This window comes from Convolutriloba macropyga, chromosome 7 (genome assembly GCF_964194025.1).
Source record: "Convolutriloba macropyga chromosome 7, txConMacr16.3, whole genome shotgun sequence".
Lineage (NCBI taxonomy): Eukaryota > Metazoa > Xenacoelomorpha > Acoela > Convolutidae > Convolutriloba > Convolutriloba macropyga.
The window spans coordinates 3,815,343-3,840,986 of NC_134474.1; the positions used below are offsets into that span (position 1 = coordinate 3,815,343).

Sequence of the window (25,644 nt, forward strand, 5' to 3'; positions counted from 1 at the left end):
ATATATATATATAATATATATATATATATATATATATATATATATATATATATATATATATATATATATATAAATATATATATATAAATAAATATGTGATAACTATGTTTTCTTCGGAAAGGTTCATTTTCAACAAAATGTTTTCAACTAGCGGCGTTTTTAGTAGGCATCTGTTAAGTTAACCCCTAATGAGAGACCTCTGATTTTTTATATTATCAGAAAATGACCTAAAGAGATCTAAAATAGGTTAGAAACAGATTTCATTTTCAAATGTTACTGAGTTTTGAGTGAATTTTTCATACAGGCATCAACAGTGTGCTTTAATCATTACAAGAATCGTTTTGATAATTATATGAAGATTTACGAAAAATTGTCCAGAAACAATTCCTTTCTTAGAGTCTTTTAGACAAAAAAGGAAACTTTGTTCAGGCAGACTCTGTTTAGGCTCTTTTTATAGCCATATAGATTATAGAGCTAAGGTTAGTTATTTCTGCGCGCAAAGTAGATTTACCTAAATCTAACTTACTAAACGACTCCGGAACATACTGAAGGAGAACTTCAATTATAACGGCGGATTTTATAAAATACGATCGAGTCAAATCAGATATACACAAGGTGTACAATTATCAGAACACTGACTAGAGTGACGTGGCATGATTTATTTAGAGAGAGTCTTCTCGGTCTGTGATTGGTGGAGAATATACATAATAGATTTTCATTTGATGCATTTTCTTTGAACTGATTGCAGACGCCTATGCTAGGACTAGTTTAGACTAATCCAAAACGAATTGATTTTGAAAGAAGTTTCTGGTAGGTGTCAGATAACAGAACTTTGCCAGACTTATGATCAGACTCTCCAGAATAGGCAATGGGCTTTTTAGATTACAGTTTTTGATCCATTTTGACAACTTGGAACCCAGCCAGTGTTACTCCATAACGTTGGAAGCATACAGCTTGGGCGCTGCTCCAGAAGTGACAGATGACAGCTTCGAATTCTGCACTCTACCCCCAACTCCAACAGTAGATGATCCCGGTACCTCAACTAGACGCCAATTCAAACTCCATCTTTGTGATGAGGTGGGTGGTATATAATTTCAGCCAGAGGTTTCTTTAAATTAGAAAAAATATCCCAAAAATCAACAATAAAAAACTAATCACTTTTCCATCTATACTGCTAAAAATTTTCACCCCGGTCGAGGTTTTTGTTTAATTGTCCTCGATTACGATTCAAATCTGTCAATGTGTCTATTTAAGATCGAGCTAGAATCTTGCAAGGTTTTTGATAGTAATCGAAGATGGGAGAATCAAGCGAGATAACCGTGAATAAACTTTGCAAGATTCGTTAAAAATAAGTTTTCAACACGTGCAAGAATCTCACAAGATAAGCGTCCGATTCATTCACAAGATTTTACAACATAACCTTACTCCAGAAACCTTCCTTCGATTGTAAGCATGGGAAATTGTCGCTATGCTCAGATTGGGGTAGAAAAACAGTTGCGTTCGAATTTTTCTTCGGTAACGCCGATATAATCTTTTTTCCAATGCTAGAAATTGTCGGAATTTTCAAAAAGGAGCAACCGACTGTAAATCAATTTGAAGGGCTGAAAATAGTTGGTTTTTTTATTTAAGCAAAAAAAAAAGAAGAAGACCCTCATATCTTTCTTTGTGTCATCAATATATTTGGTTGTCAAATTTAAAAATAACCACTGGCATGCTCGCTTTCAAACAGCAATAATTAATTAGAAAAAGGAACACGGAATTATCTGAGGTGTTTACGTTCTTGTGTCAAATTTCAGGCAGTGTAATTTACAAATATTAATCTATTAGATGAGTGATTAACAAAACATTATTACTCCGAGAACAAATCTTTCACGCTCACCGTTATTAAGGACAGTGAGGAATTACAGTTATTACAAAGTGGAAATTATATCGGATTTTCTTTTTTTGCGTTCAAGAAATCATGAAAATTTGAAGTCATGCCGTGAAATTTTACCAAAACTTTGATTTTTATAGTTGGCAACAAACTGCTCAAAAGAAAAATCTTTTTGATTTTTTTGAAACTCGCGTAAGTACATAATTGAGTTAAAACATTTTTAGGCAAGCTGTTCAAAACCTGTCGATACAAAGATTTTGTCGTAGTGTTTGCTTCTACATTCTGTTTGATGAAACACCCTAGATGCATCGTAAATTGTTGATCTTTGTCATTTAAAACAGTTAAAATAGGGAGCGAGTCTTCGGTTGGTCTATTGAAAACTAGCTTTCTATTAGTCTCTAAAAGAAAAACATAACAAGATAATCTTTAGTCGAGCGAGAGGCGAACAGGTAGTTTGTTTTTGGAGCCTAACATCTGTTGGTGATTTGAAGTTGGAACGACAATAAAACGCTCTTAATGGCGAGCTTTAATGTTTTTTAAAGAAGACTATTACGTTGTTATCAAGGGCGCTCAATAGTAAGGCTGGATTTTGTAAATGTTTTAAAATTTGTGAATAAAACTAACATGGGGGTAGCTTTGTGGAAGGCGTCGAATAAAAATTGATTAGTTTGGACCATTTTCGAGCGTACATACTGATTGATAGCAGTAGTAATACTATCTGCCATGTTACTGGAGGGGGGGGGTCCGGACCCCCCCCCCCCCCTACAAGAACTCTCACCACCGAAAAACTGATTTTCTCTTAGTGAAAGCAAGTTTTTTGGTTAAGTTTCGCCAGCCTGAGAGCAGTTCTTGGGTTAAGTTGGCTGGCGAAACTTAACCAAAAAACTTGCTTTCACTAAGAGAAAATCACTTTTTCGGTGGTGAGAGTTCTTGTAGGGGGGGGTGTCCGGACCCCCCGCCCTCCAGTAACATGGCAGATATCCGCTGTTGAAATGTTCGCTGTATATAGAATTAGGTGTTACCTAAGTTTTGAACTCTCACTAAATCTTTTTGGTGAAAACATAAAAAACCTAATATAAGACACCAGAAGCCTAAAATTTTTCAAAAAATTTCAAAAATTTTTTCGAAAATTTTTCAAAGTTTTTCAAAGTCCTAAAATGGTCTGAAATGGATTTTGCGCTATGAAAGAGCACTCAAAAGTGATTTTTTGTTGACTTCACTTTTTTCACCTAAGTAGTATAGGGGTCGAAACATATCAAAATTTCGAATTTTTTGAAAAAAATTTTAAAATTTTTCAAAGTCCTAAAATGGTCTGAAATGGATTTTGCGCTATAAAAGAGCACTCAAAAGTGATTTTTTGTTGACTTCACTTTATTCACCTATGAAGTATGGGGGGTCGAAACATACAAAAATTTCGTTATTTCTCTGAAAAAAAGTTTCAAAAATTTTTTGAAGCCCTAAAGTGGCATGAAATGGATTTTTCGCAATGAAGGAGCTTTCAAAAATGACTTTTGTGGACTTCATTTTGTTCAACCAAATAGGACATGAAAAACTCAGTTTTTGAAGTAGACTGAAAGAAGTCAAAGAGCAGTCAGAAGCAGTTTTGTTGACAATACTTTTGCAAATGTTCAGTGTGATGTGGAAAGCTTGGCTTTATTTTTTTTAAATACATGTGTAACTATGTATATTTCTATCAAAACAAGTACGTATATTTGCTTACATGTGTTCAAAATTGTAATGTTTATGTAGGAATGAACAATTGATAGAAACGAAAGAATGAGAGTTTTATTTATATAATTATTCGTATTCATGTGTATAATGAAAGTATATATGAAAGTGTATATCTGTTTATAAGTAAATATAACTGTGCTTAAGTTTAGTAATGTTTCTATGAGTATAAGCTGAAGTGTATGTCTGTGGGTAGAAATTGTAAATGTGTGTATATGTCAAGACGTTCTTGGTTTTATGTGTGTATGTTTTTCTATATCTATACAGTGAAATGTATGTATATATGTCTGAATGTGTTTATGTATTTATGTATTTATATGTTTGCAATCCGATGAGAGAGAGATAGAGAAAGGGAGAGAGATAGAGAGAGGGGGGAGATAAGTTCCTGGAGGGCAATTTAATTGCCTTGAAGAATGTTGTTATTTGTCTCCACGATCCAATAATATTAAATCTTGCACACGGATTTTGACCTTCAGCGTAGCTAAACTCTGTCCCATTAAGCATTGGCAAGCAAAATGTCACAAACTAAGACGACAACAAATTTTTGATATTCTGAGCATGCTTCCTTGAAAACTGAATTTTCTACACCTATCTAGCTACCATATTAAAAACTATCAAGATTTTTTACGAAAAAAAAATTCATGCTCTTTGTCTTTTAATCCTAGGCAAGAAAATGATAAAATGTTGCAACACAGAAGACAAAAACAACTTTTTGATGTCCTGGGCATGCTTTTTTGAAAACGAATTTCTCTATACGCATTCAGCTACCCTTCTAGGATTGAGCAAGATTATTTACAGGAAAAAATTACTTGAGATAAATTGTTGAGAGAAAAACAATAAATTGAGCTAAGTAAAAAGATTAAATTCTGTAAAAAACCGAAAAATTTGGTGGAAAAACTATGATATGCAGGAGCAGCTGAACGTGTTAGTTAAATAAAGTAGAATGATAGGAATTCGTCAAGAGCTTGAATCAAACAAATAGTGTAATGTTGTACAAGAAGAGTAGTTTCCACTGGAACTATAAAAATAGCTAAATTTTCAAAAGTTAATTAGCCACTTGATCAATTAAGCAAGAAAGAACACAAGCTTTGTATCTGCGGGGGGTTGCTAGAAACAGCTTCAGTAGCGAATAAGTCTTGTTTGCGTATTGGGGTTAAAACTAACGGATAATGCGTGCTTTGACTGAAATCTTAAACAAAAGCGAATCGCTTCTTCAGTAAATGGTACCAGCATACTGAATATACATATACTCAACTATTAAACACTGGAAGTAAAATATCAGAGCACCTCAAGCCAATAAAAATCGAATGAGTTCATTATTGTTCTTTCTTGAATCAAATTTTCGGTGCATTCAGTAACCCTGTGTTAAAATTTTGGATTACTAATTGTTCTGTCGACGTTTTAAAATAACATCACCGTAACGATATTTGATAGAGCATCGGAAAGAGTAACATCCAAAGGAATTTGAAATTTAAAGCGACAGAGTCTGTATAACATATTGGGTTATGAAGCCTGGCGAACATTTCGGAATTGAACACAACACTACTGCTACCTACTACTGCTACTGCCTACTACTACTATCTACAACTACTATCTACAATTAGTACCTACTACTACTACTACTACTACTACTACTACTACTACTACTACTACTACTACTACTACTACTACCTACTAGTACTACCTACAACTACTACTAGATACTATTAATATCTACTACAACTACTTATTGGTTCTAAATTACACTAGTACCTACTACTACTTCCTTTTAATACCTTCAAATGTTACCATTTGTTTACTAACTATCTACAAAAAGCTGTTTCTGTTTCTCTAAAAAATGAAAACAATTCTTATCTCTAGAGGAGACTCGCTGAGCATAAACAACAGAAGCTTTTCTCTATCTCAAGGTAATGTGTCCTGACTGACACAGACCGATAGAATTTAGCCGCTAATATTTTCAACAATTCATTAAGTGTTTGAAATTTTTTCGAAGATATAAAAAACGCTGAATCTATGTTGTATACGTTAACTCAGTAATTTTCAACTCAATGTTAATTTCTTAATTAACAATTAAGAAATCCATGGTATGGTATATCAAGTGGTACTTAATTAATTAAATCAATGTAGGGTTTTATTGTTTAGCGAACCAGTCTAATTTTTAGGAGTTTTTTTGATATGTTCTTTTTTTGAAGTGCAAATTTTTTTATACTTCATTCAAAAATTGCTTGCTTCAAAAATTCTATAGTGTGTACCTTAATGGAAACAAGCACTTTACAACCTACCTACATTATCAAAAAAACAGGTTTTACACTATATAGTTGTTTTCGTATGTTTATTCAGAGCCACCTGTTGTTTCAGTTGTCAGGAATTACACAAATTTTCCAAATCCCTACAATTCAAAAACTTGTATAGACAGAAAACTGCTGGGATAGCTTGCCAGAAGGACAATGCGTTTGTTGAGTTTCATATTAACCTTAGCTTCGGCTCAGGATGTGTTCAAAGCTGAGACTGTAATTGTGAACTTGCTATGCATCAAAAGTTTAACGCTACATGATCTTGCATTTTTTGTTATATTAACTTCTTCCTAATTTGTTAAATTTCATTTGGTCATTGTTTATCTGAAGAAAATTAAAAACGAATCAACCTCATGAAACATTCTTGCACAAACTCGTTGCCCAGTCTTGTTGCATTCTTGCACAGTCTTGTCGCATTTGAGAGCTCAAACAAAAACATTAAATTTAGGTGTTTAGCTGAACGAATTTTGTTTGTTTTCAGCGTCTGTTTACACTCCATGGGCACCAAATGGTTCCAGAGAAGTACTTCTCGCGGAATTTGAAACAAAATTCTTCTTTATTAGTGTTCAAAACACAACCGGAGACAGTATGGCTTTGGATAAGCAAGTAGAATAAAAATGTGAAACATGGTCGATCACTTTACCTAAAAGTTGAACCATTGTGTTCGATTTCGAGTTTGTGATCTAAACACTATTCAAGGATAATTGACTTTTAAGAAAAAGGCTTCTTTTTTAGTATTCAAAACTCAGAGGTGGCATGGATTTCGATAAGCAAGTTTATTAAAATGGTGATTTTGGTCGATTGCGCTACAGAAAAATGGAAGTCTTGAGTTTGTGTTTGAATTTTTTATCTAAAAACACTATTCAAGGATAATTGACCTTGAAGAAAGACTATTTTTATTTAGTATTAAAAACACAATAATCGGTGACCGCTTAACTTTGAGTTACCAAATATAATAAAATGTGAAAACTTGCCGTATCCCTCTAACTTAAAGTCAAAGTTTGAGTTTGAGTTTGTGATCTATAAATAGTATTCAAGGGATTATTACGTCATAATAGTTGTTATGTTATATAGTTGTGAACGCAAAACATTTGAAATACGTTCTCACAATCTATTTAGACTACAGCTATATATGTGTCAAAAAAGTGAAGGAGACCTTCTGGTTTTACTAAGCTTTTTGATATAATTTACTATATTATATAGACTATATTCACGTGGTCTATTATGCAATCTTTACTGCATGACTTCTGCAAGCATTCTAAGCTGAAGAGTATAATTTTGCATTGTTCTATAGAAAAAAAACAGAAATAACACATGATTTTCCTGGTGCTAGGAAAATTGGCGGACATGTCGTTTAGTCGACAAGGAAAAAATGAGAAATTTAGACGGCAGTTTTTATCATAATTGGTAATAAAAGTCTAATTGGTTTATAAATCAGTAGTTCGGTTGTGATAGATTCATATCAACTCCCATAGACCGTTGAGGCTTGACCATTGCCCGCGAGGCATGGCCAGATGCGGTTAAATGCAGTCCAACCACATAAAGCCTCCGTTACATTAGTTGATGAAAAAACTAAGGTATACTTGTCCGCTTACAGAATAGTGTTTTAAATTGGCCAATCACAGCTTCAGAATAAGATTTATTGCTCATTTTACTTAAATTGTCGGTAAAATGTTCATTTTCTTGGTGTGTTGACATATTTTACCAGTAATTTTTGAAAAGATAGGTCAGTGCAACTCTTTAAATGATTAAATGTCTCTGAAGAATATTCGGCTAATGAACATTAAATATTGCAAAACAACTAATGTGGAGATACCTTTAAGTCATGACCACATTAAGTAACAGTTAACACAACTAATTTTGATTTTTGCTACCATAAAAACCGACAACACAGACAGTAGAAATCAAAATAGGAGCTTCGATACCATAGTCAAACTGACAAGTATACTTCTACATTCATTTGGCCGATTTGGAAAATTTCCAGTGTTAAAATTCTGTAACCGATAGTGCATCAAGTTCAAAGTTTAAGGTATTCAAAGTTTTTGGAAATTAGTGTTTCACTTTTCTATGCGGTAATATTGTATTATAATACTAGTATTATTGGCTTTGTGTACTTCGTTTTGATGTTATCTTTCCGAAGGGGTTTCTATGTTTTCAAACGTTTGTTTGTTATGGATCCTATGAAGAGTCAATTTGAGTTCTTTCAACTGAGTCAAAGACAAAAAACAACTGTCAAAAGGCAAATCCTGATTATAGAGGCTATTGAGCTAATAAGATTTCCAGATTTTTTAATGCAGTATTTTAATTTCCTCTGAGCTTAAAAAATGTGAGAAATAAGTAAAAATGTCTCTTGGAAAAAATCTCCAGGTGGAATTTTACTACTGCGTATTTTGCTTATTGTCACTATTGTCAATAGAGACCATTGTAATTTAACATGATTTTTAACCTCATGAAAATTTGTAGCCTCTATAACAATAAATGGTTGAATCATTATGTACATGAAAAAGTTGTTTTTCACGAGTAATCATATAGCAAAACCTTAATTTTCAATAAAGCTTTATTGATCGGCAATTTACGCTATGAAAATGAATCAGCGGTCTCACAGTTAGTATGAAAATATATTTTTTTCATGGCGCTCAAAAAAAAAGGAAACCTCTAACAGAACTACAAAATTAACAACGGTAAGAAAAGAAACGCTTTTTAATGTCAACTTTGCTTTTAATTTGAAAGATTTAATATAAAACAATGCCTAGTTGAAATAAAAAAAAGACTTAGATTGTGCAAAGCAAAAATTTATAAGATATCCTTGTCAAACAATTATTTATGTACAAGCTGATTTTTCATTACTCCTTTAACAAATTTGTTTTTTTAAGACCTCAATAGTTTGCATTGAGAAAACTCATAGGAGAACGGAGAAGTTTTTACTTCTTGCATCTATTGGAAATTTCGTTCTGATACGTTAAATGCTTACTATTCATGATACCATAGCTTTATGGATTAAAGAAGTTTTAAGTTCGCGTTAATGAATACTTAGGTTTTAAATTTTTATGAGTTACTTGAATAACATACTGAAATACTTCAAATTGACACATATCTCTAAAAGCTACTGAAGAAATTCTGTGAAAATCAAATGTTCTAAGACAAACACAAGTTGTTGCACATGTATACGGAAAACAGTAGTGCATACTTACGTCTATGGTTCAAATTGAGCCTTTGAGCAAAACATGTTTGTTATCTACTAACGTTAGCAGGGAACTTCTTATCGTTTCTTACAATAAACCACGTCAATACTATGCAAAATCAAAAGTATTATACAAATTACTTAATACCAAACGTACAAGTTAACGTTATTTTGCTTAAATTGAGCACAGTAGGGGGTCGAAATGTACTCCCAAATAAAGAAATGCAAGCCTATGTATTCACTCTCTATTTATCACAAGTTTTGCTGCAACACAGTAGAGTACATGTATATATACGCCTTCTTGTTCAGAGACAAGAGAATACTTAAGCAAACTAATAAAAGTGCTTTTAGCCGAAAATATTATGCAACAATTTTGCAGAGAAGACTGAACTTCTCCCAATATAGGTTTTTTTATTCATTAAAAGCAAGTGGTCAGGTTGAATGTTTTATTTCAACCCGTGACTTGTAAGACAGCCGAAGTGAAAAGAGCCGATTCAAGAGAACCGACATTTTATTTAAATTATAAATTGATAATTTACGGTAAATTTTGCGACAAATTAATTTGGCTCTTAAATGAGACTACTACATTCGAGTATTGGAAAAAATAATATTTAGTATCTTCTAGTATAAGACACTGGAAACAAATTAAAAAAAATAATTATCTTGCAATCATCGCGGACCATGGCCATGCCTCAGCGGCTGTTGGGACTTGATATGAAACTATCATAACCGAACATGAGACCAATTAACCCACTCAGGTACTTTTTTAATAATCAACTATTAATTTAGGGTAATTAAGGGCAATTTTTTGGTTTCGGCTCTACTTAAATCACAACAAGTTGCGGCGTATTCTAACGTCAGCTCTTTATAACGTCGACTCTTGCGCGTATCCATTTCAACATTTCAGAACGATAATCTACGGTTTGGGGATCCTACTCTACAACAAATTTCTGACTTTCTAGTTCTTTAAACAGGTCGAAGCCTGTTTCCTGTTTCTCTGACGTGGATAATGTTCAACCAACATACTTCAGTTTAAAGGAGTGGTTTTTTAACTACTAAAATTTGAATAATAAGCATACACAACGGATTTTAATAAAGCACAGCATTTCAAAATAACAGGTTATAAATGGAAAATACTGGATACCAACGTCTAGTTCATAAGCTTTAATCGACAAGAATTTTTCAGTTCTAGTTGTTATTGTCGCATGAACACCTCACATTTTCATCGAATCTCATTCTTTTTGGAAAATTTCCACTGTGAATTACACATCCTCCAACAACACGAGATTGGATCCTCTTTCGTAGAGCATTGTTAGCCGATGGCTCAGTGCTAAGTTTCTGGAAGTTTTCTTCAATTTTCGAGTTTTCTTCAAGAAGACTAGGGAATCGTTCTAAGATGGAAGATATCACAGTCTTTCTGTTATCATCGGGTGTGGATGATGTTGTATGATCAATTTTATTGTGAATGGTGGTTAGTTTTGTTTCAATTCTGCATGATTCGAGCTTTTTCCACATATTTTCCAAACCTTCTAAAGCAGCGAAATATTCTTTATGGCTCCTGAAGAGTGGCATACTTTCGAAGTCATAACTGCGCAAGATCCTTTTTATGTCCATAGGAAGTGACCATATGTCAGAAGTCAAAGAATTAGGTATATTCTGGGAAGTTACTCCCGTTTCTGAGGGGGTTGAGTTGTTGATAAAGTCTTCCTCTTCGGTTATATTAGGTAATGTAGTAACAAAGTCAATAAATTTTTTGGGTATGAGACAATGATCGACGGTAGTCCAGCTTGAAACTGAGCTTCCCTTCCTTTGTTGTATGAAAGCAATATTGTTTTCATAACGAGTTTGATAGACAATTGTGCGCTGAAATGAGCCTTCAAATTGCGTTTTTGGCATACAATTACTGAATGAAATACAAGTCAAGAATGAAAACGCTAAAATATTAATTTGAGAAGCAATTCATTCAGTTAAAAGTAAATATAAGCCGTTCGCTGGGATGTTAGCACTCGTTCTATTAGCCTAATTAGCCAAATAGTTTCCAATGAAGACCTATAACATTTCGAGGAGAACTCAGTTGTTAAATCAGTTAGACTAATTCTTATTCCTTTTCAGTTGTAAAAAGAATTGAAGTTTCTCCTAAGTACCTCAGACATTAACATTTCAAGGTTTTGATCTGATTGCTACGTATAAAGCTGAAGAATTGCACTGTGCGTATGAGAAGTTCAGTCTTCTCTGCAAAATTGTTGCATAATATTTTCGGCTAAAAGCACTTTTATTAGTTTGCTTAAGTATTCTCTTGTCTCTGATCAAGAAGGCGTATATATACATGTACTCTACTGTGTTGCAGCAAAACTTGTGATAAATAGAGAGTGAATACATAGGCTTGCAATTCTTTATTTGGGAGTACATTTCGACCCCCTACTGTGCTCAATTTAAGCAAAATAACGTTAACTTGTACGTTTGGTATTAAGTTATTTGTATAATACTTTTGATTTTGCATAGTATTGACGTGGTTTATTGTAAGAAACGATTAGAAGTTCCCTGCTAACGTTAGTAGATAACAAACATGTTTTGCTCAAAGGCTCAATTTGAACCATAGACGTAAGTATGCACTACTGTTTTCCGTATACATGTGCAACAACTTGTGTTTGTCTTAGAACATTTGATTTTCACAGAATTTCTTTAGTAGCTTTTAGAGATATGTGTCAATTTGAAGTATTTCAGTATGTTATTCAATTAACTCATAAAAATTTAAAACCTAAGTATTCATTAACGCGAACTTAAAACTTCTTTAATCCATAAAGCTATGGTATCATGAATAGTAAGCATTTAACGTATCAGAACGAAATTTCCAATAGATGCAAGAAGTAAAAACTTCTCCGTTCTCTATTGAGGTCTTAAAAAAACAAATTTGTTAAAGGAGTAATGAAAAATCAGCTTGTACATAAATAATTGTTTGACAAGGATATCTTATAAATTTTTGCTTTGCACAATCTAAGTCTTTTTTTTATTTCAACTAGGCATTGTTTTATATTAAATCTTTCAAATTAAAAGCAAAGTTGACATTAAAAAGCGTTTCTTTTCTTACCGTTGTTAATTTTGTAGTTCTGTTAGAGGTTTCCTTTTTTTTGAGCGCCATGAAAAAAATATATTTTCATACTAACTGTGAGACCGCTGATTCATTTTCATAGCGTAAATTGCCGATCAATAAAGCTTTATTGAAAATTAAGGTTTTGCTATATGATTACTCGTGAAAAACAACTTTTTCATGTACATAATGATTCAACCATTTATTGTTATAGAGGCTACAAATTTTCATGAGGATAAAAATCATGTTAAATTACAATGGTCTCTATTGACAATAGTGGCAATAAGCAAAATACGCAGTAGTAAAATTCCACCTGGAGATTTTTTCCCAGAGACATTTTTACTTATTTCTCACATTTTTTAAGCTCAGAGGAAATTAAAATACTGCATTAAAAAATCTGGAAATCTTATTAGCTCAATTGCCTCTATAATCAGGATTTGCCTTTTGACAGTTGTTTTTTGTCTTTGACTCAGTTGAAAGAACTCAAATTGACTCTTCATAGGATCCATAACAAACAAACGTTTGAAAACATAGAAACCCCTTCGGAAAGATAACATCAAAACGAAGTACACAAAGCCAAGAATACTAGTATTATAATACAATATTACCGCATAGAAAAGTGAAACACTAATTTCCAAAAACTTTGAATACCTTAAACTTTGAACTTGATGCACTATGGGTTACAGAATTTTAACACTGGAAATTTTCCAAATCGGCCAAATAAATGTAGAAGTATACTTGTCAGTTTGACTATGGTATCGAAGCTCCTAAGTTGATTTCTACTGTCTGTGTTGTCGGTTTTTATGGTAGCAAAAATCAAAATTAGTTGTGTTAACTGTTACTTAATGTGGTCATGACTTAAAGGTATCTCCACATTAGTTATTTTACAATATTTAATGTTCATTAGCCGAATATTCTTCAGAGACATTTAATCATTTAAAGAGTTGCACTGACCTATCTTTTCAAAAATTACTGGTAAAATATGTCAACACACCAAGAAAATGAACATTTTACCGACAATTTAAGTAAAATGAGCAATAAATCTTATTCTGAAGCTGTGATTGGCCAATTTAAAACACTATTCTGTAAGCGGACAAGTATACCTTAGTTTTTTCATCAACTAATGTAACGGAGGCTTTATGTGGTTGGACTGCATTTAACCGCATCTGGCCATGCCTCGCGGGCAATGGTCATGCCTCAACGGTCTATGGGAGTTGATATGAATCTATCACAACCGAACTACTGATTTATAAACCAATTAGACTTTTATTACCAATTATGATAAAAACTGCCGTCTAAATTTCTCATTTTTTCCTTGTCGACTAAACGACCTGTCCGCCAATTTTCCTAGCACCAGGAAAATCATGTGTTATTTCTGTTTTTTTCTATAGAACAATGCAAAATTATACTCTTCAGCTTAGAATGCTTGCAGAAGTCATGCAGTAAAGATTGCATAATAGACCACGTGAATATAGTCTATATAATATAGTAAATTATATCAAAAAGCTTAGTAAAACCAGAAGGTCTCCTTCACTTTTTTGACACATATATAGCTGTAGTCTAAATAGATTGTGAGAACGTATTTCAAATGTTTTGCGTTCACAACTATATAACATAACAACTATTATGACGTAATAATCCCTTGAATACTATTTATAGATCACAAACTCAAACTCAAACTTTGACTTTAAGTTAGAGGGATACGGCAAGTTTTCACATTTTATTATATTTGGTAACTCAAAGTTAAGCGGTCACCGATTATTGTGTTTTTAATACTAAAAGTAGTCTTTCTTCAAGGTCAATTATCCTTGAATAGTGTTTTTAGATCAAAAATTCAAACACAAACTCAAGACTTCCATTTTTCTCTAGAGCAATCGACCAAAATCACCATTTTAATAAACTTGCTTATCGAAATCCATGCCACCTCTGAGTTTTGAATACTAAAAAAGAAGCCTTTTTCTTAAAAGTCAATTATCCTTGAATAGTGTTTAGATCACAAACTCGAAATCGAACACAATGGTTCAACTTTTAGGTAAAGTGATCGACCATGTTTCACATTTTTATTCTACTTGCTTATCCAAAGCCATACTGTCTCCGGTTGTGTTTTGAACACTAATAAAGAAGAATTTTGTTTCAAATTCCGCGAGAAGTACTTCTCTGGAACCATTTGGTGCCCATGGAGTGTAAACAGACGCTGAAAACAAACAAAATTCGTTCAGCTAAACACCTAAATTTAATGTTTTTGTTTGAGCTCTCAAATGCGACAAGACTGTGCAAGAATGCAACAAGACTGGGCAACGAGTTTGTGCAAGAATGTTTCATGAGGTTGATTCGTTTTTAATTTTCTTCAGATAAACAATGACCAAATGAAATTTAACAAATTAGGAAGAAGTTAATATAACAAAAATTGCAAGATCATGTAGCGTTAAACTTTTGATGCATAGCAAGTTCACAATTACAGTCTCAGCTTTGAACACATCCTGAGCCGAAGCTAAGGTTAATATGAAACTCAACAAACGCATTGTCCTTCTGGCAAGCTATCCCAGCAGTTTTCTGTCTATACAAGTTTTTGAATTGTAGGGATTTGGAAAATTTGTGTAATTCCTGACAACTGAAACAACAGGTGGCTCTGAATAAACATACGAAAACAACTATATAGTGTAAAACCTGTTTTTTTGATAATGTAGGTAGGTTGTAAAGTGCTTGTTTCCATTAAGGTACACACTATAGAATTTTTGAAGCAAGCAATTTTTGAATGAAGTATAAAAAAATTTGCACTTCAAAAAAAGAACATATCAAAAAAACTCCTAAAAATTAGACTGGTTCGCTAAACAATAAAACTCTACATTGATTTAATTAATTAAGTACCACTTGATATACCATACCATGGATTTCTTAATTGTTAATTAAGAAATTAACATTGAGTTGAAAATTACTGAGTTAACGTATACAACATAGCTTCAGCGTTTTTTATATCTTCGAAAAAACTTCAAACACTTAATGAATTGTTGAAAATATTAGCGGCTAAATTCTATCGGTCTGTGTCAGTCAGGACACATTACCTTGAGATAGAGAAAAGCTTCTGTTGTTTATGCTCAGCGAGTCTCCTCTAGAGATAAGAATTGTTTTCATTTTTTAGAGAAACAGAAACAGCTTTTTGTAGATAGTTAGTAAACAAATGGTAACATTTGAAGGTATTAAAGGAAGTAGTAGTAGGTACTAGTGTAACTTAGAACCAATAAGTAGTTGTAGTAGATATTAATAGTATATAGTAGTAGTTGTAGGTAGTACTAGTAGGTAGTAGTAGTAGTAGTAGTAGTAGTAGTAGTAGTAGTAGTAGTAGTAGTAGTAGTAGTAGTAGTAGTAGTAGTAGGTACTAATTGTAGATAGTAGTTGTAGATAGTAGTAGTAGGCAGTAGCAGTAGTAGGTAGCAGTAGTGTTGTGTTCAATTCCGAAATGTTCGCCAGGCTTCATAACCCAATATGTTATACAGACTCTGTCGCTTTAAATTTCAAATTCCTTTGGATGTTACTCTTTCCGATGCTCTATCAAATATCGTTACGGTGATGTTATTTTAAAACGTCGACAGAACAATTAGTAATCCAAAATTTTAACACAGGGTTACTGAATGCACCGAAAATTTGATTCAAGAAAGAACAATAATGAACTCATTCGATTTTTATTGGCTTGAGGTGCTCTGATATTTTACTTCCAGTGTTTAATAGTTGAGTATATGTATATTCAGTATGCTGGTACCATTTACTGAAGAAGCGATTCGCTTTTGTTTAAGATTTCAGTCAAAGCACGCATTATCCGTTAGTTTTAACCCCAATACGCAAACAAGACTTATTCGCTACTGAAGCTGTTTCTAGCAACCCCCCCCCCCCAGATACAAAGCTTGTGTTCTTTCTTGCTTAATTGATCAAGTGGCTAATTAACTTTTGAAAATTTAGCTATTTTTACAGTTCCAGTGGAAACTACTCTTCTTGTACAACATTACACTATTTGTTTGATTCAAGCTCTTGACGAATTCCTATCATTCTACTTTATTTAACTAACACGTTCAGCTGCTCCTGCATATCATAGTTTTTCCACCAAATTTTTCGGTTTTTTACAGAATTTAATCTTTTTACTTAGCTCAATTTATTGTTTTTCTCTCAACAATTTATCTCAAGTAATTTTTTCCTGTAAATAATCTTGCTCAATCCTAGAAGGGTAGCTGAATGCGTATAGAGAAATTCGTTTTCAAAAAAGCATGCCCAGGACATCAAAAAGTTGTTTTTGTCTTCTGTGTTGCAACATTTTATATTTTTCTTGCCAAGGAGTAAATGACAAAGAGCATGAATTTGTTTTTTTTAAGAAAAATCTTAATAGTTTTTTATTATGGTAGCTAGATAGGAGAAGAAATTTCAGTTTTCAACAAAGCATGCTCAGAACATCAAAAAGTTGTTTTTGTCTTCTGTGTTGCAACATTTTATCATTTTCTTGCCTAGGATTAAAAGACAAAGAGCATGAATTTTTTTTTCGTAAAAAATCTTGATAGTTTTTAATATGGTAGCTAGATAGGTGTAGAAAATTCAGTTTTCAAGAAAGCATGCTCAGAATATCAAAAATTTGTTGTCGTCTTAGTTTGTGACATTTTGCTTGCCAATGCTTAATGGGACAGAGTTTAGCTACGCTGAAGGTCAAAATCCGTGTGCAAGATTTAATATTATTGGATCGTGGAGACAAATAACAACATTCTTCAAGGCAATTAAATTGCCCTCCAGGAACTTATCTCCCCCCTCTCTCTATCTCTCTCCCTCTCTCTATCTCTCTCTCATCGGATTGCAAACATATAAATACATAAATACATAAACACATTCAGACATATATACATACATTTCACTGTATAGATATAGAAAAACATACACACATAAAACCAAGAACGTCTTGACATATACACACATTTACAATTTCTACCCACAGACATACACTTCAGCTTATACTCATAGAAACATTACTAAACTTAAGCACAGTTATATTTACTTATAAACAGATATACACTTTCATATATACTTTCATTATACACATGAATACGAATAATTATATAAATAAAACTCTCATTCTTTCGTTTCTATCAATTGTTCATTCCTACATAAACATTACAATTTTGAACACATGTAAGCAAATATACGTACTTGTTTTGATAGAAATATACATAGTTACACATGTATATAAAAAAAATAAAGCCAAGCTTTCCACATCACACTGAACATTTGCAAAAGTATTGTCAACAAAACTGCTTCTGACTGCTCTTTGACTTCTTTCAGTCTACTTCAAAAACTGAGTTTTTCATGTCCTATTTGGTTGAACAAAATGAAGTCCACAAAAATCATTTTTGAAAGCTCCTTCATTGCGAGAAATCCATTTCATGCCACTTTAGGGCTTCAAAAAATTTTTGAAACTTTTTTTCGGAAAAATAACGAAATTTTTGTATGTTTCGACCCCACATACTTCATAGGTGAATAAAGTGAAGTCAACAAAAAATCACTTTTGAGTGCTCTTTTATAGCGCAAAATCCATTTCAGACCATTTTAGGACTTTGAAAAATTTTAAAATTTTTTTCAAAAAATTCGAAATTTTGATATGTTTCGACCCCTATACTACTTAGGTGAAAAAAGTGAAGTCAACAAAAAATCACTTTTGAGTGCTCTTTCATAGCGCAAAATCCATTTCAGACCATTTTAGGACTTTGAAAAACTTTGAAAAATTTTCGAAAAAATTTTTGAAATTTTTTGAAAAATTTTAGGCTTCTGGTGTCTTATATTAGGTTTTTTATGTTTTCACCAAAAAGATTTAGTGAGAGTTCAAAACTTAGGTAACACCTAATTCTATATACAGCGAACATTTCAACAGCGGATATCTGCCATGTTACTGGAGGGCGGGGGGTCCGGACCCCCCCCTCCAGTAACATGGCAGATAGTATTACTACTGATAGCTGAGCCCAATATCTACAGTTACTCCCGGATATTTCACTTCAGCTTTCTCTTCGAACTTTTGCTCTCAAGTTTGTAGCAATTCGGGCTGACATTTTTGACAAATACTCTAAGTTCCGTTTCATATGTATTTTTTTGTCGTGAAATAGTCCATTTTAACATCTATTGAGTATTCGAGTGACATTTTACAGTTTTCATGGATGTTTAAAGAAAAGCACGATCAGTGTATTGAAGAATTTCACACATTTTAAGTTCTTAATCATTTACATGGAGATTAAACGAGAATTGTCCGGGAACTTTACCCTGGGTGACCTCTTGATGTAATTTCAAAAAGAAAAGTTTAAGAAAGAAGTTTATTCTTTATTATAATCAAAAGCCGAAAAGAGATCAGTCGTTCATCAAGACCCGTCTGCTATGCAATTGAACTAAAAGCAGTTTGTCAGGTTTTTGTGGCTTAACAAAATTGCACATTCAAATATATTCGTGTTCCAAATGCTCTCAGAAGAAACTTTTAGTTGTCCTCCAATTATGAGGAACGCATTAAAATTCGCTCTTGAAAGTTCAATCCAAAAAATAAAATTCGAGAAGTCCAACTAATTTGAGAAATTTGTTATTTTTGCCCTGAAGACAAATAGGGGAAACCGAGAGCAATTTTTCTAATCTTATGGGAAGTTATGCAGCATAGTCATAATAAATTATTAAAAGGTTGCATCTCAAAGCAAATTTATTGTTTGCGCAGACAATGTTGAAGAATGTTGTCGTTTTCATGAATAATTTGCATTTGTTTTGGCGTCTAGTTTTGAGTTAGAGCACTGCTTAGGTAAAGTGTTTTAAAAATGAATCCAACCGCAAATTTTGCATTTACGAAGAGTTTGCAATTTCCTGAGTCCTAGTTGCGATTTTCTGAGTCCCGTACCATTTTCATTTGCAATTGGGGGGGGTTGATTTTCTGAAAACAAAAAAGTCAAAAGCGAGTAAATCTACAGCCATTCCATATTTCCATAGTTCGAAAATTAGGTACATCAGTTTTTAATTAATGCCGTGGTCGATAACACGGGTCGAAAGAATTCAATATGTTGAATTTTAAAATATATTTGGAACTGAAATAATACAAAAAAATTAGCTTGTACTTATAGTTTTATCTATGCGAAAATATACAGAGAATGTTTAGATTACCTAATAAAAATATTACTTGATTGACATGTGAAAAGATTTTAGTTCCGGATCCCGGAAGTGATTTTCTATTTTCATCAACATTTCATGAGAGTCATATATGGCCTAGGTACAATCGAGTTCATTAGATGCTGGTCAGTGGATGTTAGAATCAGGTTTCTGTTGGTGGGAGAATTTACTTCTGACATATAATTGATATGTCAATAAGATAATGATAGCGCCAAAACAAAATTAGAATTGAGTTTAGTTTTGTGGCCATTTCTTATCGATATAGCAACAAAGTTCGTCAGGTAAGTTCTTCCTCTGTTCTTTGAATATTTAATAAAAAAAACTTTGAAGTTTCCTGATGTTTCTTTGAAACCATCACATTTAATAAAGGTTTTGATCCTCGAATCCTTCTTGAAATAACAAAAACACTGCTTATATGATTGACAAGATCAACGCTAAGGTTAAAAATAGTGAATACATTGACTTCAAGAAAAGGATAGTTAAAAAATCTTTTTTATAAACAACATTTATAAAATACTCTTCAAACCCTTTCTGTGCTGACATCTTTGCAACTTTGCAATCGATTGAGAATATTCTTTGAGCGTTTTCAACAACAGAGAAAGCGTATCCGAACGCACACTAAAAATAGTCAAATGATTCGCCCTCATGGAGTGAGGAAATTGAACTGAGGAGGCTTTCTTTTTCAGCTCAAATTATCAGCTCAAAAAACGGGCGGAGTAGACTTTTCATAGTAAAACTTAAGAAGCAGTCAAAATCCTTGAAAAGTAGAGACGAAACAAAATTTTTTAAATGTTTTTCCACGTACAAAAATTTTCTGCTAATGTTTTTTGTCGAAAATTTTGCGAAACCAACCTAAAGTTCTTTTTGAAGCTTAAAATATGAATATTTTCGTCTGCAGTGAAAATAAAAGTTAATAAATTGTATTTAAACCGCTTTTAACCAATCTACAATTCTAAGTTAGCTCTTTTGTCTCCTGAAAACATATAGAATCCTCCACACCATCTCAAATTGATGCAAAATTCAAATTGTTTGGGTCTTTCCCATTATACCCCCAAACGAAATTATAGCCCCCCCCCCCCCCCCCCCCCCCCCACACACACACACACACACACACACCCAAACACACACACACACACACACACACACACGAAATTATAGTCCCCCATTAGTGTATAATTACCATGATCGTTGGGAGGTCTCTATGTTATCCGACCACTAAGGTGGGGGTGGGGTTGGGGGGTATAAAGGGAAATGCCCAATTGTTTAATTTGAACCAAAAATATTCTGTAGTAGTTATAAAACTTCAGTTTTTCATTTTCTCTCTACTATGCGAAACCAAAATAGAAAAGTTTGACTGAAAGGGAAAAAACGTGCATCGAATATATATCTTACTCTAGCATCATTTTACCCCCCCCCCCCCCCCCCCCCCCCGTTACCCCCCAAAATGATGTAAGAGTTTTGAGGAGAATTGTCGAAGAATTCCCCCAATTAACCCCCGAATCTTACCTTTTTTAGGAGCAAAAATTCGACACGGGGAGGTTCACTTTTATCAGGCATTAACATAAAAATAGCCGGGCGTTTGGCTGTTTTTAGATAGATAACATGGAAACCTGCCTGCATTACGAATGGTATCAAGAAGGTCAGATTTCAAGTTTCGAGATATTTAACAATAATCGCGACAGCTACCTTTACTCAGCGGATATTTCGGGGGGCAAATGGGAACAAACAGTGCCACTAACCATTGAAGGAGGGTGTTACCGCTTGTTTGTATATTCCCGCTCTATCTGCTGTGAAACTTGGCAGGTTGACAGTAAGGAAATGGAGATCATGCAGTGTTCTCGACCCGAAACGGTCTCGAACCTCCGCCTATCAACCGTTCATTACGGCCAGGACTTTCTTGGTACGTATTCAAAGGTATTGGTCTGTCTCTCAAGACGTGCATGCCTTTTTAGCGACCTCATCTGCTATATAAAAACGGATCTATTCTGCTCCATGCCCTCACCCCCCCCCCCCCACCACCACAGTTTTTTTCATGCATTCCAATTACAATATAAGTGTCGATTAATAGCACGTTTTATAGCATTGCAAAAAAAAGAGGAAGGCAGAACGTATGTCGGGGGGGGGGTAATTTATATGCTCATTAAAGGGGGGGGGGGTTCAGATCAGATTCATATAAACACATAGTTTCCCGGGTCAACGATCATACAACTTTCTTTGATTTCGTACTAGGCCATATATGATCCTTAGTAATCATACAAAGTCATATATGATTTGTATGACTTCTTGGTAGTCATACAAGGACCATATATGATTTCCTAGAAATCATACAGGGATCGTACAAAAAAATTCAAAGACTGAAAACTGTATAATTTTGATTTTCCTTCGAAGTTGAAAAAATCTCTTGGATATCATACAAGGTCATATATGACACATAATACATTGACTGGTGCCACAAATTCCCGTATAATGTAGTCAGAGGACTAATTAAATTATTATATCGCCATTGCAATCCACATTTGATTCTTTGTGTGCGCTAAAATAATAACTTTGTGGTTTAAACGTATTCAGAAAACGAATTTGACGTGATATGCAATTTTTTTCTTGATTTTTTTTTTATAAATGAGCATTTATATGTATAAACCGGCTTCAGATTATGTCAAAATTTTTGTTATATGTTTGGACTTACTATTTTATTTTGTGCCCAACTTGCCAAATGCCAACAATTTGGTCACTCAGCAAAAGAATGCAGTAATGCTACTCGATGTCGCCGATGCTCGCAGGAGCACAGTGTTAAAGAATGTACTGTTCAAAAAGAAAAAAAAGTGTTCTAACTGTGGCGGTGCTCATGCGACAGTTTATTGCTGTTGTCCGGCCTATCAGCAGAAGCTAGCTGAGGCTTCAAGAAAGATAAATGAGAATAAATACTCTACTGCAGCGAAAAACTTGAAACCGCAAACCAACGTTGAAATGCCACCACAAACTGAAAAAACAGCTGTTCTTGTAGCCGAAAACTTGAGCAAAATACGAACAGTTCTAAATACAATGTCCTATAGTGATATAATAAACATTGTCTCTAACAGCGCCTCACGCATCTTCAATGAAAAAATTGATGGTCAAAAAATACATGAGAGCATTAAGAGTGCAAATGCAATCCCTGTTAATTCAATGCCGCCTAACAACATATCAAACAGCCAGAACTTTAACCAAAATGGATAAGCTCAAAATTTTGCAATGGAACTGTCGAGGTCTAAACAACAAAATAAACGATCTCATTTTATTCTTAGCCGAAAATGACATAGACATAATTTGCGTGAATGAAGTGAAAAAATGGCAGAAAACCAACCCTCTTCGTAATTATGTTGTTGCAACAGAAACTTATACCAACAGTCATCATGGCTCTCTTATTTTAATAAAGAACAACATCGTCATAAACCAAACAGAACCAGCTGAAAAAGAGAACGATTGCAGCGGAAAAACACTGGAAATACTAAAATTATGCATCACGCTACCGTATTTTGGAGACTTTTGGATAATATCTGTTTTCAATTCACCTGGAAAACCACTCTCACTGGAAAAAGTATTCTCAGAAAGTATGACAAATGTTTTTGTTTGTGGTGACTTCAACTCTCCCCACCAAGAATTAAACTGCTCCTATGATTCTGAAAACGGTGAGAAACTCCTGAATCTAATAGACAACGGTCATTTTAAACTGCTAAACAATGGTCACCACACATATCAGTCGTTCGCCGGAAAAAGTAAAAACATGCTCGATTTACACTTTTGCGATAGTACAGTTTTTAGGAATTTTAGTAATTTCGAAGTCTCAGAGGATCTGGGAAGTGACCATAGAACCACAATCACAACGTTTAACCTCAAAATAAGCAAAAAAATTTAAATTGAAATCGGAAATTGACTTCAGACAATTCAGAGAAAACGCTAGAAAATCGTAAGGATCATCGGACCTTTGGCCTGCGCAGTATCCGGGAAAGGATGAACTAAAAATTTTTAGCAGCAATCTGGTTGAAATAATACAAAAATCGTTGGAAGACTCCTATGTCAACAAAAACAAGCTTCCTTACAGTATTGAGACACAAAAATTGATAAAACTGAAAAGGAAAAAGCGAAGAGAACTCAAAGGTGCAGTTAACGATGAATTTAGGTCCCTAAAAACCGAGATAAATTATCTGCAGAAAGAAATCAAACGATCAATAAAGCAATCAGAAGAACAAAAAAGAGCTAAAATTTTGGGACGTGCAAGAGACAAGGGCAGCAAAGGCTTTTGGAGAGCAATAAAAGAACTAACAAATGACCACGAGTCAAAACAAAAAACTTGCGACTATCCCGATTTAACATATAAAGAGTCGAAGGCAGTCACAGATCATGAGAAAAGCAAGCTTTTCAAACAACTCCTAAAAGACACAATGAAAGACCACACAACAGTACCAACAGAAATTGCCGAACACCACGAGAAAATCGAAAAAGAAACCAAAGCATTTCTAAGTACAAACGTCGACACCGAGGAATTTTGTATTGTGATTAAAACAAAGGAATTTGAGGAAATATTGAGAATATTGAGAAAATCATGCCCAGGACCAGATAAAATCAGCTACAAAGTGCTCAGTGAGTTACCACGGAGTATAAAAGCCCTAGCCTGCCTCCTCATTTCTAGTTCAATTAACAACTCGTATGTTCCAGTAAATTGGAAAGAATCACAGATAACAATGATACCAAAGCAAGATAAAGACAGATCAAAGGCTGAAAACTATCGACCTATTAGTCTTACAAATTGCCTGGCCAAAGTTTGCGAAACTGTTGTGAAAAACATTGTCTTAGAACATTGCGAAAGTCTAAATGTATTTGGCGAAACTCAGAGCGCTTACAGGAAACATCGCTGTACCACAGACAATCTTATCAAACTCACTCAGCACGTTAGTGAAGCTTTCCAATGGTCTGAAATGGTTGGTTTAGTTTGCTTGGATGTTGAAAAAGCATTTGATGCCGTATGGCGTCTAGGGTTGATCCACAAATTGAATTCAATTGAGCTGAAGATCCCAATCATTAAGTGGATAAATTCATTCTTGCCACAAAGGAAAGTCTACGTAAAGATAAATACTAGTGTTAGCGCCAGTTTCTTCCTGACAGCCGGTGTGCCCCAAGGCAGCGTAATTGCTCCCATTCTCTTCCTTATATACGTTAGCCGATTGCCAAAAATGAAAGCACAGATTTCACAGTTCGCTGACAATTTTGCCCTTTACTACAGATCTCGCTCAACACAACTAATTCAAAACAATCTGCAATCATCACTGAATAACCTTATAGACTGGTGTGACCACTTGAAAATTAAAATAAATTCGAACAAAACTCAGTACATGATTTTTAAAAACCCATCTAAGAAAAAGTCTGAGCTCGATTTAAAAAAAAGGCGTACCCGTCGGAAAAACACAAACGCTAAAGTTTCTGGGTATTACTCTCACTCCTCATCTCAGATGGAACGATCACTGCCAAAGCCTAATAAAGACAGCAAACAGCAGGTTATTTCAACTGTGGAGACTTAGCAATCTAAACATCAACGAAGAGAGTCTTTTATTGGTATACAAATCTGGGATCCGGCCTCTTTTTTGTACTCAAATGCCTGTTGGATTGACCAATCCCAAGCACTCATTAGTAAAATGCAATGTGTCCAGAATAGAGCCTTGAGGATCTGCCTACGAAAACCTAGATTTTACAAGGTCCAAAAACTTCACGAAGACGCAAACATGCAAACAATTAGAGTTGTTCAGATTAAACTAGCAAACGGGTAAATTAGTCGGGCAATTAAACACAACACACAGTCTGTAGTGGAACTAATTCACAAAAGGCAGTTTCCGCTTAATAAATGCAAAAGTACCCTCGATCACCTTCAATACAAAAAAAAAGAGATGACAAACTGGTGCACACTAGCCATCCGGCGTAGGTAGCAGCTCAAAACACTGATGAATGACAGAATGAGGATCGAGCCCCAGTGCATCCCCAACTTCAGTGGAAAACTTGGGAATTGAATAAATAGGAATACGAAGACAAAAACGGGAAAACAAGGAAGTGCAACTTTATATTGAAATCTCAGCGAAAAACATCACACGATTTTAATGACTAGCAAACGAAATAAGAAAAATTATTACCCAGCAGCGCAGTTGTGAGGTGCAACGAACACGAAGATCTCTATACCTACATCTACGGTTCGACTCCAACTTTGTTTATTTATCACTATGCGATTTTGTTTTTTTTTTCATATATCAGTCAAAGCGTTTACTACCTACAGCCAACTCAAAACGATTTAGTA

General features: G+C 34.0%; 1 protein-coding gene across 1 annotated transcript in view; it reads left to right on the forward strand.

Moving 5' to 3' along the window:
• The window catches only part of LOC142342466 (uncharacterized), a 152,251-nt gene that overhangs the window by 20,604 nt on the left and 106,003 nt on the right, over positions 1 to 25,644 (forward strand). The window contains exons 5-6 of the mRNA XM_075393805.1: positions 882 to 1,077; positions 20,919 to 21,225. Of these exons, the coding sequence (XP_075249920.1) occupies positions 882 to 1,077; positions 20,919 to 21,225 (503 nt within the window). The remainder of the gene's footprint in view (positions 1 to 881; positions 1,078 to 20,918; positions 21,226 to 25,644) is intronic.